Source organism: Hemiscyllium ocellatum, chromosome 10 (genome assembly GCF_020745735.1).
Source record: "Hemiscyllium ocellatum isolate sHemOce1 chromosome 10, sHemOce1.pat.X.cur, whole genome shotgun sequence".
In the NCBI taxonomy this organism is placed as follows: domain Eukaryota; kingdom Metazoa; phylum Chordata; class Chondrichthyes; order Orectolobiformes; family Hemiscylliidae; genus Hemiscyllium; species Hemiscyllium ocellatum.
Window position 1 is genome coordinate 86,097,615 of NC_083410.1, and position 18,652 is coordinate 86,116,266.

Here is an 18,652-nt window from a genome sequence, read left to right on the forward strand (position 1 = left end):
ATGAGGAAGTTTTGTTAAGTTTATAGCTATGCATAGAAACTCCTTATACAAGTGTGTAGAAGGAGAACAGGGAAAAGACCACTATCCTCACCCAAATGGGCATGCTGAGGTCATACCTGTTACCCAATGTTGCAAAGAATTTGTCTTGCCATGTTGACACAGAACCCTTCAAGTGTTTGAGTCATATTGCATCACTTGCCCTTTGTGGAGGAGATTCTATAGAAAAACACTTTTGACCACAAATCCATCAGGCAGTAGTCAGCATATAGCATACAAGATCTTATAGGAAAAATAAATGGTTCCCCATGCAGACTATTAGTCACCTGGTAGAATGCCTCAGTGCCAGAACTTATAACCAAGCACGAACACACAGTGGTAAAAAAGGCCCTCAGATCATTCCTATGTGACTGGAGCCTAGCCCTTTTTGCACATTACTCTTGAGGTGACTGGGATGGGGAAAAGACAGTCATCTACATCCATGTGGACAAAAACTCAAAGAAAATCTAGAAGGAGATACAATAGTGTTTGTTCAGCTTTATCCCAAGCAGCTCCATGACACAGGGTTCTATGCTCTATGGGTTTTTACCAGGGACGCACATTGTGATAAACATCTTTTTTATTTCAAAAATGTACTTTATTCATAAAATATTTTGATGATCTGTACAACTGGTCATGCCACACATACGTAAACATTCCATTTCTTTGCATACAGAGATAGAGTAATCATTCATATGTACAGGTCTGTACATTTACCATATATCCATATATTTAGCTGAGGCGTCAGCGGAGCCCACTTACTGTGTGGGCCCCCTGTTCTTTGGCAGGCAGATGTCACACGGTGATCTTGCCCCACTGCGCCTTGGTGGCAACTGCCTCAAGCTTCAGCACGTCCCTCAACACATAGTCCTGGACCTTGGAATGTGCCAGTCCACAAAACTCAGTCGGGGTCAGCTCCTTCAGCTGGAAGATCAACAGGTTTCAGACAGACCAAAGAGCGTCTTTCACCGAGTTGATGATCCTCCAGGCACATTTGATGTTTGTCTCGGTGTGCGTCCTGGAGAACAGACCGTGAGTCCCGCTTCACGGAGCTGCTTGGGACGAACCTCGACAAACACCACTGCATTCGTCTCCAGACTTCCTTTGCGTAGGCACATTCCAGAGGGAGGTGTGTGACAGTCTTGTCCCCTCCACAGCCGCTTCGAGGGCAGTGTGCAGTGTGGCAGAGAGTCCGAGTGTGCGTAAAGGATCTCACAGACAGAGCCTTTCTCACCACCAGCCAAGCCATGTCTTGGTGCTTGTTGGAAAGTTCTGGCGATGAGGCATTCTGCCAAATGACTTTGACAGTCTGCTCAGGAAACCACTCGATAGGAGCTGCTCTTTCCTTTTCCCGAAGGATCTCAAGGACACTATGTGCTGACCACTTCCTGATGGACTTGTGGTCAAAGGTGTTTTCCTTCATAAATTTCTCTATGAAGGACAGGTGATTCGGAACGGTCCAACTACTTGGAGCGTTCAGCGGCAGCGAGGCCAGGCCCATCCTTCGCAACACCGAGGACAGGTAGAACCTCAGTACGTAGTGACATTTTGTGTTTGCGTACCGGGGATCCACGCACAGCTTGATGCAGCCACAAACAAAGGTAGCTAACAGGGCGAGGGAGGCATTTGACGTGCTTCCCCCCTCCCCCCCCCGGTGCCCAGAGCTTTGTACATCGAGCAACTTCGGACCCTGGCCATCTTTCATCTCTAATAAAAATGGAAGATGGCCCAGGTGACTGCAACGGCACAGGTTCTGCGAATAGGCCAGACCTGTGCGAAATATAACACTGACAGTGCCTCACACCTGATAACTAGGTTTTTCCCGCAATGGAGAGAAACCGTAACTTCCATCTGCCCAGTTTCTGCCTCACTTTCTTAATACACTCCCCCCCCCCCCCCCACCCCACCTCCCCCAAGACTTAGCGTATGCCCCAGCCCCTCCGAACCAAATATCCAGCACCTTCAGGTGGTCGGTCCTGAAGCTGAAGAGGATCGAGGATTGGTCGGCCTAGTTCCCGAAGAGCATGGCCTTGCTCTTGCCTCAGTTTACCTTGGCCTCAGAGGCCCGTTCGATCTGGTCACATATGCACAAGAGTCTGTGCATGGACAGCGGATCCGAGCAGAAAACGGCGACGGCATCCATGTACAGGGAGGCCTTAACCTGCAGGCCCCTCCCGCTGCCAGGAATAGTCACCCCTCTGAGGCTCGCATCCTTCCTGATGGACTTGGCAAATGGCTCTATGCAGCACACAAACAAGGCAAGAGAGAGAGAGCAGCCCTGACTGACTCCAGATCTGACTGGGAAGCTATTTGATTCCCACCCATTGACTGAGACTGCACTGACAATGTTGGTGTAGAACAGTCTGATCCAATTACAGATTCCCTCCCCAAAGCCCATTTTGGAGATAATCTCTCTCATATACATATGTGTTATCCTGTCAAAGGCTTTCTCCTAGTCCAGGCTGATGAGGCAGGTGTCCAAACTCTTGTCCTGCTCATAGGCGATTGTATCCATGAGGAGTGAGAGACTCTCAGCGATCTTCCTGCCCCATATAGCACAGGTTTGGTCTGGGTGGATCACCAATCCCAGAACAGACCTGACCCGGTTGACGATGACCTTTGCACCAGAAGGGCCACTAACTCTGGTGCAAACTGTTCTTTGGTCTGCCCAAAATTTGCTGGTCTTAAATTAAAGTAGTAACGCTTGAGTCAGTGTTGCAGATTGGCACATCCCATGGTCCAGGATTATGTGCTGAGGGATGTACTAAAGTTCCAAGCAAATGCCCAAGTGGGGAAGTGTCACTGACTAAGATCTTTCAGCCATAGTACACTGAGCAGCTGTATGTTATAGAATACCAGCCCCCATTCTATTAAGCAAAATATTTATTTTATTTTAACAAATGTTAAGCATATTTTTAGAAAATAATAGCAAAACTTTAAAAATTTTGGTTCATGATACTCCAAGCTTTAATACATTTCACTCAAAATTGGAATTTATTCAAATATCAACAACTTTGTCAATAGTTCATTGATTAACATTGACATAATCAGTAGCACGTACACTGCTTTATTTACCATGATAAATATTCTGGAAAAAAACTCCATCTTAAAATGTATTAAACTACATATATTGTAGACATCAACATTGAGCCCCACACAGCTGTTACCGCTGTAAGGAACAGTGCAGCTCAGTCACAGGGTAATGTAACATAATCATATATATACCAACATATAAACAAATCAAATTAACTCAGCTGTCTTGACATACCAAAATCCAACTTTCCTAGTCACGTCATATAAATGACAAGTGCTCATGGAATTTTATCACCTATGAACACAAATATTGCAGTTTAACGAGCATTAAATAGTTTCTGCTAAAATTGGGTGACTGTATTTATTCTTTCAAGGGATAGCATCTGTCGTCCACCTCTAATTCCAGTTGAATTGATTGGCTTGATCCATTATTTCGTGAACATAGGATGACATATTTGTTCCCTGCAGGACATCATTTTGTAACAATGAAAACTTTAAGGTCACTATTACCTGTGGTTTTGATTCAATTTTTTAAAAAACATGGAATTTAAATTCCATCAGCTGCTATGGTGAGATCTGAAACCATGTTGTACCCATTTATGGGCGGCACGGTGGCACAGTGGGTAGCACTGCTGCCTCACAGCACCAGAGACCCGGGTTCAATTCCCGACTCAGGTGACTGACTGTGTGGAGTTTGCACGTTCTCCCCGTGTTTGCGTGGGTTTCCTCCGGGTGCTCCGGTTTCCTCCCACAGTCCAAAGATGTGCGGGTCAGGTGAATTGGCCATGCTAAATTGTTAGGAGGCCATGCTAAAGTGTTAGGTAAGGGGTAAATGTAGGGGTATGGGTGGGTTGCGCTTCGGCGGGTCGGTGTGGACTTGTTGAGCCGAAGGGCCTGTTTCCACACTGTAAGTAATCTAATCTAATCTAATATCCTGACAGCACCAGCTTGGACCAGTGGATTACCAAAATCAGTGACATCTCCATGACTTCACTATCATTGTTAAAAATAGGGTTAAATAACAATGTGCTAATCATTTTATTGGAAGACCACAAAACAAAGTCTGCACTGCTGCAAGTTATATCTTTATTTCAGTAATACTTTTAAATTTTACAATGAATCAATCAGGGTACTCACCAACTTTATTTCCAAACTAATATCATTTCCAGATGTCTTACAAAACCAATATTTAAGTTATAAAAAATATTTTGTCAGTGCAAATGGGGACCAGTCTTTAAGTGGTAAAACAGCAACAAGGACTTGACTTGGCTCTTACCTCATTGGATGCAAGTCGAACATTGGAGGCTGAAGTTCAGCTAGCTCAATACCAGTTATGCCAACTGCCCAAATGTCACATAATTGGTTATAACCCCCTTTCCTCTCCACAGCTGCGACCTCTGGGGCCATCCTAGGGAACAAAGTTCATAATTTACACAGACCTGTTGCTTTTAAATCTTCATGTAAGATGAATAAAAGCAAAATATTTTCATGATTATTTCTAATCTCACATTTCATTAAATATTTGCAAATGCCTCAAACTTTCCTTCCATTATAAACTCTATAGTGATTTACTGTAATTTTGTTAACAATTAAGTAGCTCACAACAAAAAACATCTCCATTAGGGTTGGTTAATGAGGTGACGGTATTTGCAATGAAACGTGTCACTCATTCAGTAAGCACTGATGGAGTAGTCAACGAATCACCAACTTAGAGACCACATGGTTTTGCACAGCCATGCCAAATCTTATAATGCACACTGCCTCCAAAATAGAAATCAAACGTTCATGGCTTTGCTAGCTAATGTGACAGGAAGACACAGTTCAAATCAAGGTGAAACACAGCAGTGGCAATAACTGCCGTGTTGCTTGATGTCATCATAAAGTGTATTTAGATACTAAGTACCTTCAAGGGTATTTTCCAACAGGAAAAATAAATCAGTAGAATATGAGAAAGTTATATAGATAGCATCTAAAAAAAACCTTAAAAGAATTATTTCTTCGAAGGACATTGATGAAACTGAAAGTTAACGCGTGCATGTATTTTGGTGTAATTTGCTGAGAGTTGAAGTTGACAACTAATAGAAGGGGAAAGCTACAATATAAACAATCCTAAGCAAGATGATGTTACTCAAAATTCCTGGGAAATTACCCATTGGATTCAGGATGAGAATATTCCAGATTGATTCAATTAGTGCTGACAAGTCATTTGAGAGAGATGCGTGTATCAAGCTCCAAACTGCTGAGAAGCCTTTTGATCCTAATATTTAAGGTTCCTGTTGGGAATCTGACTTGCCCATTCTAATACTAATAGGGCATTTCCCCTATAACAATTGGAGCCACAGATCATAACGGCATCCGTACTGGACATTTTCCTGACATAAGGAACTCAGAAAATATTAAATAACAAGTACCTGCTATGCAGAGAATTCAGCAATCCTTGAATTATAACATTCTTCAAAAAACATAGCAACTTGTTTACTGCTTTGGAACAATGAAATCTTTTTGCCTCAAATGACCTCATACTCCAACAAAGGACCAGGAGCTGAAGAGATCTTCTGTCGTTGATCAATATAAACTGGCTCCTACCCATAAAATAAATTAACTCACAATACCTCAGCAGTTAGCAAAGTATGCTTGATACTATCATGTAATGAATAATGAAGATCTTACAAGGTAGGTAGTTTTTCTTTGCTGTTCAATTATCTTGCTAACATTGCAGAAACTATATGACTTTCAAAGGATCCAGTACCAGCTGCATCTCTGCTCGTAACACAATGTGCCAAAAATACTTACCAATATTGGCCAACTGTAAATAGTAGTGAGAGGGTTATCACATGTTTGATACTTAACTAAGCAACTAATGACTCCACTAATTCCACTACCAACCCAGCCACGTCACAAAATCATTCAACATAATTGTTTTATGACAAACTAAACACCAAGACAAGTTCCAAGTATCGTAAACAAAAAAAGAATCAAAACATTAAAACCCTCAATCTTACCTGAATGATGAGTTAGTACATGGGTAGGGTACAATTGCCTTATCAAATAAAATACAATAATCTCGCAGAAGAACTGGAGTTTATTTTGAAATTATCTGTCTTTGTGGCCCATGGACAAGTATGAATGATAGTTAATTGTGCACAAACAGCTGGTTTTCAGATTTAGCTCTATCAAAATGCAGATATTATAGAATATGCGTGCAAGTTACACATTCTAAGAGATGCAGTAGCACTAACTTTTAATAATTGACACAATAAACATTGCTCAATTTCAGAAATCAAAAGAAGAAATGACCCAGATTACAATATCTAATTACCACAGTCTGTTCAAAATATTCTGCCCAAGAGCAAGCTCTTTCCTCTTCCTCTCCCTGCCACTGCTGCAGCCAGATTAAAGTTTGCTGAATTAAGGTTTGTTCTTATTATTAACAAGAAGTTTGGCAATCTGTAATAACTGGTGATATTCATTAAGTTCAAATGTGCCTTCTCCAACAACTTATAAATTGGGGAAAAGAAGTGGAAAAAAAATGGAAAAATGCAGCTCCAGGAAAGATCCAGGCCATCGCACCTCCAAGTACCAAAGGATAATTCATGTTAACTCTGAAAAAAGACTAAATTCTAGCAAATGCAACTAGTCTCTAGTCACCATTACTTTGATTCCATGATTTTGCACAGATCACTTCAAGAAACTGAACAGTATCTTGACAAACAGCAATTTAGACTTTGTGGAGGACATCATACAACTCAGGCAACAGGCATTTAGAAAAGGAAGGCCAGTCTGCTTGGTCAGTTAGATATAAAACATCCTTTGACAGTCTCCACAGAAGAGTAGGACAATCCTCCCAGTGTGTTGACCAATATCGCAAGCAGATTAGTCAATGTCTTATGCCTTTTTATAGGATTCTGGTGCCCATAAAATTAGTTACGTTGCCTGCAACACTGATGACACATCAAAGTAATTCACTGGTTGTGAAGCACTTTGAAAGGTACTATGTAAATGAAATTCTCTTTACATATCAGCTTATTCTGATGTCTTCTGAGCAGAAAGCTTATTGGTTTCACTGGATGTGTAGGTAACCAGACAGAATGTGGGCAATTACTTTGTGAATACAGGAGAAGCAATAAGTTACTCAGTGAATGACTTTGATACCACAGATTAAATTAACGCATGCCTCAATCATGCAGAAAGAATAAGGAACAAAAATTGGTTCAATTTTAAAATGCATTCACTATTATAAAAATATATACGCAGACTTCAAATTACCGTGGAAGATATATTGAAGTCTATGCATTGTTTCAGTGTTCATTGTTGAGTACTTTAATAATACCAAATTCATCTTATTAGCTACAGTATCAAATAACTTTATCTTCATGAATAAAGATACAAAGAGTATTATGAAAGAAAAGAACAAATCTTACCAATATGGAGTGCCAATAAATGACTTCCTTTTTGCAATAGTTGCAGTAATCTGTGCAGATACTCCAAAATCAGCTGAAATGTGAATAATAGGCTAGTAGTGATATTATTGAAATGTAACAATTTTATGAAAAGCAAATGATCTCTAAAGTATTTTTGGATTATAGATCCTTCAGTCTTCCCTTTTGAGTGATACTTTGAAGCCGTACCTCTAGCATAATACTAAACTCATTACAGCAACCAACGTGATTTCAGATTATGGTCTGCTGTGCGTGATAAGTCACTTGGGGTCTAGTTGTTAGTATTCTTGCAACAAGTCAATGCATATTCCTGCATTCCACTCCAGGATTTATGCACAAAGATCAAGGTCAGTAGTCCAGGGCATTACTGAAGGAATGCTGCACTCTTGATAGAGCTATATTTTGAATAAACTGTTAAGCTAAGGCCCTGCCTGCTCTCTCTGGTAGTTGTGAAAAATCCAACAGCACTATTCCAAGAAAAGCAGGGAAGTAATCCCCAGTGTCCTGACCAATATTTATTTATCCCTCAACCAAATCTCAAAAATAGATCTCATTATTAACTCACTGTTTTTGGTATCTTCCCATACACCAATTTATTCCCATATTTCCTATATTTCAAGTGACCTCACTAAACAAAATTCATTGGCCATAAGCATTTTGAGATAGTCAGTGGGTGATAAAAGGTGCCAAATAAATGTATATCCTTTTTCCTTTTTAGTATGCCAACTATTGTGGATTGGCAGTAGTTTAAACTTTACAAGACAAGCAATGCAGTTTAACGCTTAACTACGTTCTGAAATGGCCAAGCAAATCATCCACCCAGTAGCAATTAGGGATGAATAAAAAATGTTGGCATAGCTCATGCCATCACATCCCACTAAAATATTTTTTTTAATTGTTATATGATCCCCACATCGATGATTGAGAAGGTTTGGGTCACTAAGAACTATTCATAGAAATTATGATTGATGGCTATCAGAATAATCCTTGAACCTAAATATCTGGAGTATAATAAAACTAAACAATTCAAGCATTCTTATTTATACAATAATCAGCTGTATGTTTTACTCAACAACTCCTTTAGCAGTCTCCATATGAAATCTCATGAAAATCAACAGATTATAAATTTAAAATCAAAAGTGGATGCATCTTGGGAGCAGTTCATGTTTTAAAATAATAAATATCACTATTCACAAAAGAATCCAATTAATTGACTTTCTTATATTTGCAACAATTCCTGCAAATCCACATTCAGCACTGTCATTAAAAAAATATTTAATTTGTTGTGGATTAACATTTGTAGAAGTGAACGTCAAATTCCACCTTGCATAGTAACAGTCAATGAGCCATCTCTCATTGCTTTCTGTATTTCTGGGACAATAGCTACTTATCTTTCCTAATTTGAATTAATCCAGTCTTTCTTTCAAACCCTGATGCTGATTTTTATTCCAAGACCCCTTTTTGTAATCTGCTCCACAATAAAACAAAACTTTATTCAATTGCTTGATATACAGCGTAGATGTAACTGGTCAAATGGTCTCCTTTTGTACCATCAATGCCTATGATTTTATGATTAATATTTTCCATTCCCTCTCAACACCTTCAGGTTCAACTTGTCATCTCACTTTCAGATCCTTGCCTAACAGAACCAACTTCCCTGGATCTGTGAAAACAATTAAGAGCTCAATTTGATTTGTGCTGAAGAATTCCAATTATCCAATAAGAAAGTTATCAATTCTAAAGGAAAGTAAAATATATGCTTACCTAATTTCACATGGCCATTATCTGTCAGAAGGATATTTGCTCCCTTTAAGTAATGAAAAAGTCCATATTATAAATCAACAGATTTGAATACTTTTCTTATAGATCTAATTTTATTTATTTTTGTTATAATCTAAGCTGAATAGACTTCAAAACTGGAGGCAGATAGTGTTAAGGTTGACAACGCACTATTTCAGGCACATCAAATGTTTTCTTCATGGCCACCATCTCCCCAATCTCTTCATCAACTGCTTTCCACAACATACTGCTTTTTAAAATATTTCAGCAAAACAACTTTAGCTAAGCAACAAAAGAACTGCAAATGGTGGAATTCTGAAACTGTCAGAAATATGTATGACAGCAATTGATAAAGAAAAAAGTAACAATAGATTGTGATGACCTGGGGGTTGCAGTGAGATCTTTGTAGAGAGAAGGAGAACTTCTTCAAGGCAGGCATTCTTGCAAGAGGATTCGCAGTAAGGTTAAAATCAACTAGGCGAAAGTGAGGACTGCAGGTGCTGAAGATTAGAGTCAAGATTAAAGTTATGCTGGAAAAGCACAGCAGGTCAGACAGCATCAGAGGAGCAGAAAAAGGATGAAGGGCTCCTACCCAAAACGTCAATTTTCCTGTTCCTCAGATGCTATCTGACCTGCTGTGCTTTTCCAGCACCACTAATCTTCACTCATCTCCAGCATCTACAGTCCTCACATTTGCCTAACAGTAGTTTGTGGTTAGTTTTAGAGGAGGTTGAAGTACCTGACTTCAAGATCCTGAGGTGGTAGTAATAAACAGATTCTTCTTCAAATCAGGAATCATGTGTTTTTAAGCTAGATGACATGGTATGCCTGGAGATGGAGCAGAGGAGATGTTGCCTGGGATGAAAAGTCTCAGTAATGAGGAGAAACTGTTTAGGCTAGGATTGCTTTTCCTGGAACAAAGGAGGCTGAGGAGGGAATCTTAATTGAGGTGTACAAAATTATGAGAGGCAGAGGTAGGATTCTTACAATCTACGCTTTCCCCAAACATGTCTAAGCCTAGATGGCATAAGTTTAAGGTGAGGGTTTGGACAGGATCTGAAGAAATATTTTTTAACCCACAAGGTGGCAGAAATTTGGAACACACTGCCCGGAAAGGGTGGTATAGGCAGATACTCTCACAACCTTGAAGCAGCATCTGGACAAGCACACATATCTTCAGGCTATGAACCAAGGATTAGGATAATTCAATGCTATCAGACTACTGTACATAGATATGGTGGGCCGAAGGACATGTTGCTACGCTGCATGACTATGACATTTCTGCAGATGATCGCACATGGCCTTCATGAAAATTTTGCTCACAACTAATGAATGTCAATTTATTCATGATTGACCTCATCAACGAACACTATCAGCCTGGTTTATCCTTCTAAATATGCAGCAATTAAAACTCCAACGGTGGCAGTTTGGCAGTCATCACAAATCTCATCCTGTTTCCCCAAATCATTTTGGCATCTTCTTCTTCTCTGTGCATCTCAATAAGTTCCATTCCTCTCCTTTAATGCACTTGTTCTCCAGCATCCACTCAAAAAGACGTTAAAGGTTTTCCTACCTTGATATACTCAGTCCTCTCACATCAAGCAACTTCTCACTCTGTTATTTAAACCTCCATCAAAAGTCACCTTGTCCTCATTCCATTTCATCACTATTCTCCTTTAAGCACTCCTCAAGACAAGACTGTTATCCACCATAAGGACCACCTCACCATCTTGATATTTCACATGGTCTTAGTTTGCTCCCATCATTTGATCTATAGACCAAGTCTTCCCTGATAATTTTTTTGCATCCTTCTCGCTTCATATTCACTTCCTGCCCCACTTTTTTCGATGTTCACGCCTAGAAAAAGAATACCAAATCATTGGCAATGCTACTCCCAACTGTTTAATTTTTAGGTTTCTGTTCATCATAAAATTCCACAGTTCAATTATATATCTTACCTCCAACTACAACTGCTATGTTTCCCACAAAAAAACAGAACTCTTTCTCACCCTGGGTGCTCCCCTGGTTTAGCCCTCATCCTCACTCCATCAAGTACAAGATGCATAAAGGGGAAAACATGCATTGTTGGACCACAAAACATTACTAGATTGTGCTCTACCCAAACTGTTAATTTCATCACAGTAATCCCAAGCTCCGTTTTCCATACTCAACAATCCCCTAGAAAAGTTTGTCCCTTTGCCCTTTCCTCTCCCAACTGGAAGAAGCTAAAGAATCTTTGCCCCTAAGGTTGAGTCTACTTGTTAAGCCTTCTCTGCTGATTTGTAACTTCACCTCCACCTCAGCCCAAAATCTCTCTTTCCTCTCAGAACCTGTTTCCCCTCCAGGCTCATTGTTTCCAAGACCCACTTTCTCTTGACATTACCACCACTAAGATGCTCACCGTTCTACTCGTCTTCCTCGACTCCATTTTGTTAACTGTTCCCTCTCATTGGCATTGTTCCTCCTCCCCTACCAAATTTGCTATCACACCTTCCTCCAACAATAAATCCTGACCTTTCTATATTTGGAAGGATTTGATGTTGACATCACTGGATTAGTAATCAGGAGGCTCAGCTAATTTTCATTTGCTGTGATTTCATGTTTGACAACAGCAGAAGATGGAACTAAAATGCAATTCATAAAACCCAATTAATTGTTGCAAAAACCCATTTTGTTCAGTAATGTCCTGTAGGAAAACAAATCCATGGTCATGTAATCAGATCAAAAGGGTGGTTGACAGTTTGCTTTGACCAGGTATTTTTGAATGCAGTTCTCAGTTAAAGAGTAATTAAAGACTGGCATCAGGCTCTGCCAGCAAGGCCCACAACTTTCCATGAAAGAATCAAAAAAGCCCTCATTTCAAACCTCGCCAAAGACATTCGAAGAGTTGTCACCACCCAAAACGATCACTATATTTTTCCACATCTTTCTAGAAGCCAATGTCAAACATGGCCCTCAGGAGTCAGGACAGTAACTAAAAAGAATTACAGAGAATGCTGACCATATCACCATGTTTGTTTCATCCCTGCTAAAGCATTCAAGCATCTCCATATAAAGTCACCTGGTGCACTATCCCTTCTCATCCTGCTTGATTTTTCAGCAGCTTTTCCCACAATTGGGTACAAGGAATAGCCATATTAAAGTTCTATATTACTAGCCAGAGAATCTCCTGCAATCGCTTATAAGACAGAGGGACAGCAGTAGGCCATTCAGCTTAGAGCCTTTTCTACCATTTAAATGAGATTATTGCTAACCCTCAATTCCATTTTCCTGCCTTTGCCCCATAACCCTCAATTCACTTCCTGGTGACAAGAATCTATTGCAGCCCTGAATACTTAAGGAAGAGAAAGTGAGGACTGCAGATGCTGGAGATCAGAGCTGAAAATGTGTTGCTGGAAAAGCGCAGCAAGTCAGGCAGCATCCAAGGAACAGGAGATTCGACGTTTCGGGCATAAGCCCTTCTTCAGGAATCTCCTGTTCCTTGGATGCTGCCTGACCTGCTGCGCTTTTCCAGCAACACATTTTCAGCTCTGAATACTTAAGGACCCAGCCTCAACAATCCTCTGTGGTAGAGAATTCCACAGAGTCACCACCCTCGGAAGAAATGTCTCCACATCCTTGTCTTAAATATTCAACCCCTTGTTCTGAGATCATGCCCTCCCACAAACAAGAACCAATCTTTCTGCTTTTACTCTGTCAAGTAGCGTATGAATGTTGTATGTTTTAATAAGGTTACCTCTCCTTCTTCTATATTTCAACAAGTACAGGCCCATCCTACTCAACCTTTCCTTAGGTTAGTCCCGCCAAACCTGGTATTTGCCTAGTGAACCATCTCTGGACTACCTCCAGTGTCACTCTCTTTTTACTTAGATAAGGAACTCAAATTCATGGAATTCCAGCCATAGTCTGACTCGTGCCAGGTTAGCAAAACCCTCCTACTTTTATACTCCATTCCCCTTGAAATAAAGGCCAATATTCAAGTTACGTTCCTTATTACCTGCTCAACTTGGATGGATAACTTTTGGTGATTCATGCATGAGGACTCCACAATCCTTTGTTCTGCAGATTTCTTAAATCTTTCTTCAATACCATTTAACTCCTCTACTCTGCCTGCCAAAATGATCTCATCATTTCCCCATATTATATTCCATCTGCGAAGTTTTAACCAACTCGTTTAACCTGTTTATACTCCACTGTGTCATCTTCATTACTTGCCTTACTACTTATTTTTGTTTCATCAGCAAATCTGGCTATAACACATTCACGTGCCTCACACACAAGTCACAAATATATTGTAAATAATGGTGGCCCCAGCACTGATCCCTGTGCACTCCACTAGTTACAGATTGTCATCCTGAAAATGCCCCCCTTTCCCAGTTCTGTGCTTTTTATTAGTTAGCCAACCCGCTATCCACGCTAATATATTTCTCCTACATCCTTGGCTCTTACTTTATTAAGTAGCCTAATCTGTGGCACCTTATCAATGCCTTCTGAAAATCCAAACATATGACATCTACTGCATCCCCCTTTATCTATCCTATTTATTACCTCCTCAAAACAAATTCTGACAAATCTGTCACCGGAAACATAGAATATATCAAACAGCTATTCTTAGCGCCCACCTATTTATAATATACAACTGTTTCTCATCAGTATTACCTAAAACATATTAGGGTCCAAACCCAACATCAGCATTCTCTCCCTCTCCTGACCCCTCTACTACCTCTTTATTATTAGATTGTTGTCCAGTACTACAGAAGCTCATTTTATTGCAATCAAAGAATAGAGCAACTGTCTTTCACCTGGTCACAAATTACAGTTCCTCTTTCTCTGTCTCTTGGGCCACTTTCTCAGGCCAAACTGAAATGTCGCACCTTACTAATTCGTTACAAATTCCTGCAGAATCTGTTGCATTTTAAATTCTAAACAATTCTAGAAGTGTATGCAAATGTGTATCTGATGTCTATTCTCAACCGTGCTCAGTAAGATTCAGGAATTTAAAAGGCTAATTTATGCAATTACAGTGGGCAATTACTGTTTGTTGAAACTACAGAATAGAGTTGCCCAACCAGAAACAAAGACTAAGTGCTGCAAGATAGGAAATTGCTTGCAAACCATCAACTGATTTGATAAAAGCCTGAAACACATTCAAAAAATATTGGGATTATTAGGACCTAACTCAACGTGTTATCAGCATATCCTCTGGTATCTTTCTCCCTTATTTGCTTACAAAGATTACACCTTTAATTGATCTATGCTCACCACTTCGACCATTACTTATGACAATAGGTTCAACATTCTCAGCAATCTTTATAAAAGGCTTCTGTCCTGAATTTACTGGATTTACTAGTGACTCTCTCATATTTATGGTTCCTAGCAATGAAGATCCTGTGTGGAAACAGCTTTACTACATTCAGACAACAAATCTCTTCATCATTTTAAATACCTCAATTCTGTCTTGCTGCAGCAGTCTCTTCTTTTCTAGAGGAGATGACCATGATAGTTTCACTTCTTTTATATGTGAATCACAAAACCTTTTTTAAAAAAGTTACATTCTCAGGTTAACTGTAATACTTGGTGTCAGTGCAGAGAAGATGTTGAGATGTTGAAACTATCATGGTCATTCTAATAGATGAGAGACTTAACAAACAATCAAGGTATTTTTCAATGGATAATTTCAGTTATATCACACTGTAAACTTTTGCTATAATTCTGTGTCTTACAATTGTGCACTCCACAACCACCTGATGAAGGAGCGGCGCTCTGAAAGCTAGTGCTTCCAAATAAACCTGTTGGACTATAAGCTGGTATTGTGTGATTTGTAACTTTGTACACCCCAGTCCAACATCATCATCTCCAAATTAATGATTTATGTTCTGTATTCCATGATTCCTTTGGTCCATCTCCCTAATTGATTATGCAAGCAGCATGCAGCTTTCTTATTCTTCCTATCTAGCAAAGTGTAAATATCATTTGCCCAAGTTGAAATTCAGCAGACAACTACACACATGTCGTGCAAGGTTAATAATGCTGTCCTGTATTTGATTGCAGTAACAAAGTAACTTCCTCAGCAATGCTCAAAATACATGGGGAGGGCTCACAGGGATGATCAAAGAAAACCCAGCCCTGTCAATAGAATGGAAAGTAGCAGTGAGAAACCACTCTTCCAGTTACAGGCTAGTTCTCTTCTATGCTTCCTGAAAATACATCCATGCGTGAACGCAGTGTAAGTGAGGGTGCAGGGCAGGCATGCAGGTGTGTGACATAGACAGGATGCAGAGATGGGCTGAGAAATGGCAGATGGAATTCAACTTGGATAAGTGCGAAGTGATGCATTTGGAAGGTCAAACTCGAATGCTGAATATAGGATTAAAGACAGGATTCTGGTTAGTGTGAAGGAACAGAGGGATCTGGGTGTGCAGATACAAGAGGGATCTGGGTGTGCAGATACATAGATCCCTCAAAGTTGCCACCCAAGTGGATACGGCTGTTAAGAAAGCATGTGGTGTTTTGGCTTTCATTAACAGAGGGATCGCATTTAAGAGCCGCGAGGTTTTGCTACAGCTCTGCAAGTCCCTGGTGAGATCACACTTGGAATAGTGTATCCAGTTCTGGTTGCCCTACTATACAAAAGATACAGAGACTTTGGAGAAGGTGCAAAGAAGGTTTACCAGGATGCTGCCTGGACTGAAGGGCTTGTCTTCTCCAGAGAGAAGACCTGATTGAGGGATACAAGATACTGAGAGGAATAGATAGTCAATAGCCAGAGACTCTTCCCCATGGCAGGATTGACGGGTACGAGGGATCATAGTTTTAAGATATTAGGGGAAAGGTATAGAGGATACGTCAGAGGTAGGTTCTTTACGGAGAGAGTTGTGAATGCATGGAATGCGTTGCCAGTGGTGGTGGTGGAAGCAGAGTCATTAGGGACATTTAAGCTACTGCTGGACAGGCATATGGATAGCAGAGAGTTGAGGGGTACGGAGGTTAAGTTGTTATATTTTACATTAGGATTAAACCTCGGCACAACATCTTGGGCCAAAGGGCCTGTTCAATGCTGTACCTTTCTATGTTCTAGCAAGGGTGGGCAGACACACACAAGGAGGGCAGACGCCAGCGAAGGAGTAGTCAGGCAAACAAGCTACAGCAAGGGAGTAGTGCGCATAACACACACCCAAGAATGAAGGAGGAGTAAGCATGCACCCAAGAGTCAGAGAAAGGGAGAGAAGAGCCAGCGAACCATTGCATGGGGAGATGGGAGTCCCAGCAAGATGGATGGTGAAGGGTGAAAGAGGATATAAGAGGGGTGCGATAGGAGAGGGATCTGAAAGTTTGGTTTAAGGGAGTAGGGTGAATCTATAAGACGTATCTTGGAAAAGATGGAGGCTACGAGAGAGAGGACAGCTTTAAACCTGTCAACAAATTGATTTTCAGCTAACTAGGATCTAAGGAAACTTTAAATCATTGAGGGAATGCCTTGCAAATAAATATGGACTGTCTACTTTAACAATGCATAAAATACAGGAAAATATAATGGATTCTATTGCAATCAGTATATTGATTGCTACATTTAAACCTGACATGCAGTGAAAAGGGAACTAACTACCTGGTTAAACGTTCTGTGTGCTTTGAGCTTATGCGACACGGTGGCACAGTGGTTAGCACTGCTGCCTCACAGCACCAGAGACCTGGGTTCAATTCCCGCCTCAGGCGACTGACTGTGTGGAGTTTGCATGTTCTCCCCGTGTCTGCGTGGGTTTCCTCCGGGTGCTCCGGTTTCTTCCCACAATCCAAAAATGTGCAGGTCAGGTGAATTGACCATGCTAAATTGCCCACAGTGTTAGGTAAAGGGGTAAATGTAGGGCAATGGGTGGGTTGCGCTTCAGCGGGTCTGTGTGGACTTGTTGGGCCGAAGGGCCTGTTTTCACACTGTAAGTAATCTAATCTAATCTAAATGTTTGACCTCACCAGTCTGCGGAATGACTGTTTAGGATGATGGATTTTCAGGTGTACAAACATCAGTTATTTCGAAGTAATTTTCTCATACTAACTTATGCCTATTTGAATAGGCAAGATAATAATGCAGTTTCAAGGAAATTAATGCTTTTCTTGTGTGTTATGGCTTTACATTTAATGGAGAGTTTATTATTGAGGATATTGATGAATGCTTCTAATTTTGTTTCTGAGAGTCCATATGTTCACAGAAATACAGAAGGTATTTTTACCACAAGACTGCATCACCTAATAAATGAGGTTAATAAGAATGAAAAAGTAGTCCTTACGACAATTTGAGAATTTTAAAAATTGACCCATATTCCTCAGTACTATCTTCTTCAAAATAGTGTTGTCTACAAAGTTGAAGTTGCACTTCAGCTTTTCTGAGACCAAATAATTTATACAAATTATGAATGGTAGCCCTGGTACTGAAATTATTAAACATCACTTTGTAGCTTTTGCCTGACTGAACAGCTAATCATAACCTGCTACCATAGCCAGCCTACCACTCAGAGTAGAAAAACTGTTCAGATAGTCAAAACATAGCTTACAAGAACCAAAAAGTGCCAGTTATGCTGGTATGAGGCTGAATTAATTTATCCAATACTGCAGGCAAACCTTTTGGGGCTTATTCTACTGTATGACTTGTTTCCTATTGCAGGCATTCAGTAAACTCTCAGTTAGAACTGAAAGTGGAAGTACTGACTGCATACATGAAGCTTTCAGAAGACAGTGAGAGAAAAGTAAACCTCTGAAAGTATAAATATCCTCATATCATGAACAAATGTTCAAGTCCAGTAATGCTGATTTTAATTTGGCAAAATAGAGCAGTAGGGCAAAGATAGCTGATAGTTAGGGTCACCTTCATACCTCAGAAGCACACAGAATCACAAGCAATATTCTGACACTAAAGACATCAAACTGATGTCACTCTTAAAATCTTTTCATTCATTGCTTGGTTTTATAAGATTCGCTATAAAAGTGTTCAACAGATGGCCAATAGACAAGTGAAAAAAGTTACCAGCAGTTCAACTTTATTACCTTTATGTCTCTGTGCATCTTTCCTTTGTTGTGAAGATAATATAAGCCCTATGGCAAAGGAAAAAAAAGAGTATACATTGCATTAATGTATAAAACCACTGATTTCAGCTAATCAAACAGATATTAAAAATTACACAGACAGACAAATAGTCAAATGCCAATTTCCAAATGCAAATGTTAACTGAAATATTTATGCTTTATCTCAGGTTCCAGGAAACACTAATCACATTTTAAGAAAGAAGTCACAAGATGGCACAACTTTACAAATTAGAGCTGAGCAGCTTTAAGATGATATTAAAACATTGCTGCAAATAAACTGGGAGCAGAAA

General features: G+C 40.0%; 1 protein-coding gene across 9 annotated transcripts in view; it reads right to left on the minus strand.

Annotated features, from left to right (window-relative positions):
• The window catches only part of LOC132819834 (mitogen-activated protein kinase kinase kinase kinase 3), a 416,845-nt gene that overhangs the window by 170,759 nt on the left and 227,434 nt on the right, over positions 1-18,652 (minus strand). For all 9 annotated transcript variants that reach the window (XM_060831692.1, XM_060831690.1, XM_060831689.1 and 6 more), the window contains 4 exons: positions 18,324-18,371; positions 9,273-9,315; positions 7,491-7,563; positions 4,346-4,477 (listed from right to left, as the gene is read on the minus strand). In XM_060831692.1, the coding sequence (XP_060687675.1) occupies positions 4,346-4,477; positions 7,491-7,563; positions 9,273-9,315; positions 18,324-18,371 (296 nt within the window). The remainder of the gene's footprint in view (positions 1-4,345; positions 4,478-7,490; positions 7,564-9,272; positions 9,316-18,323; positions 18,372-18,652) is intronic.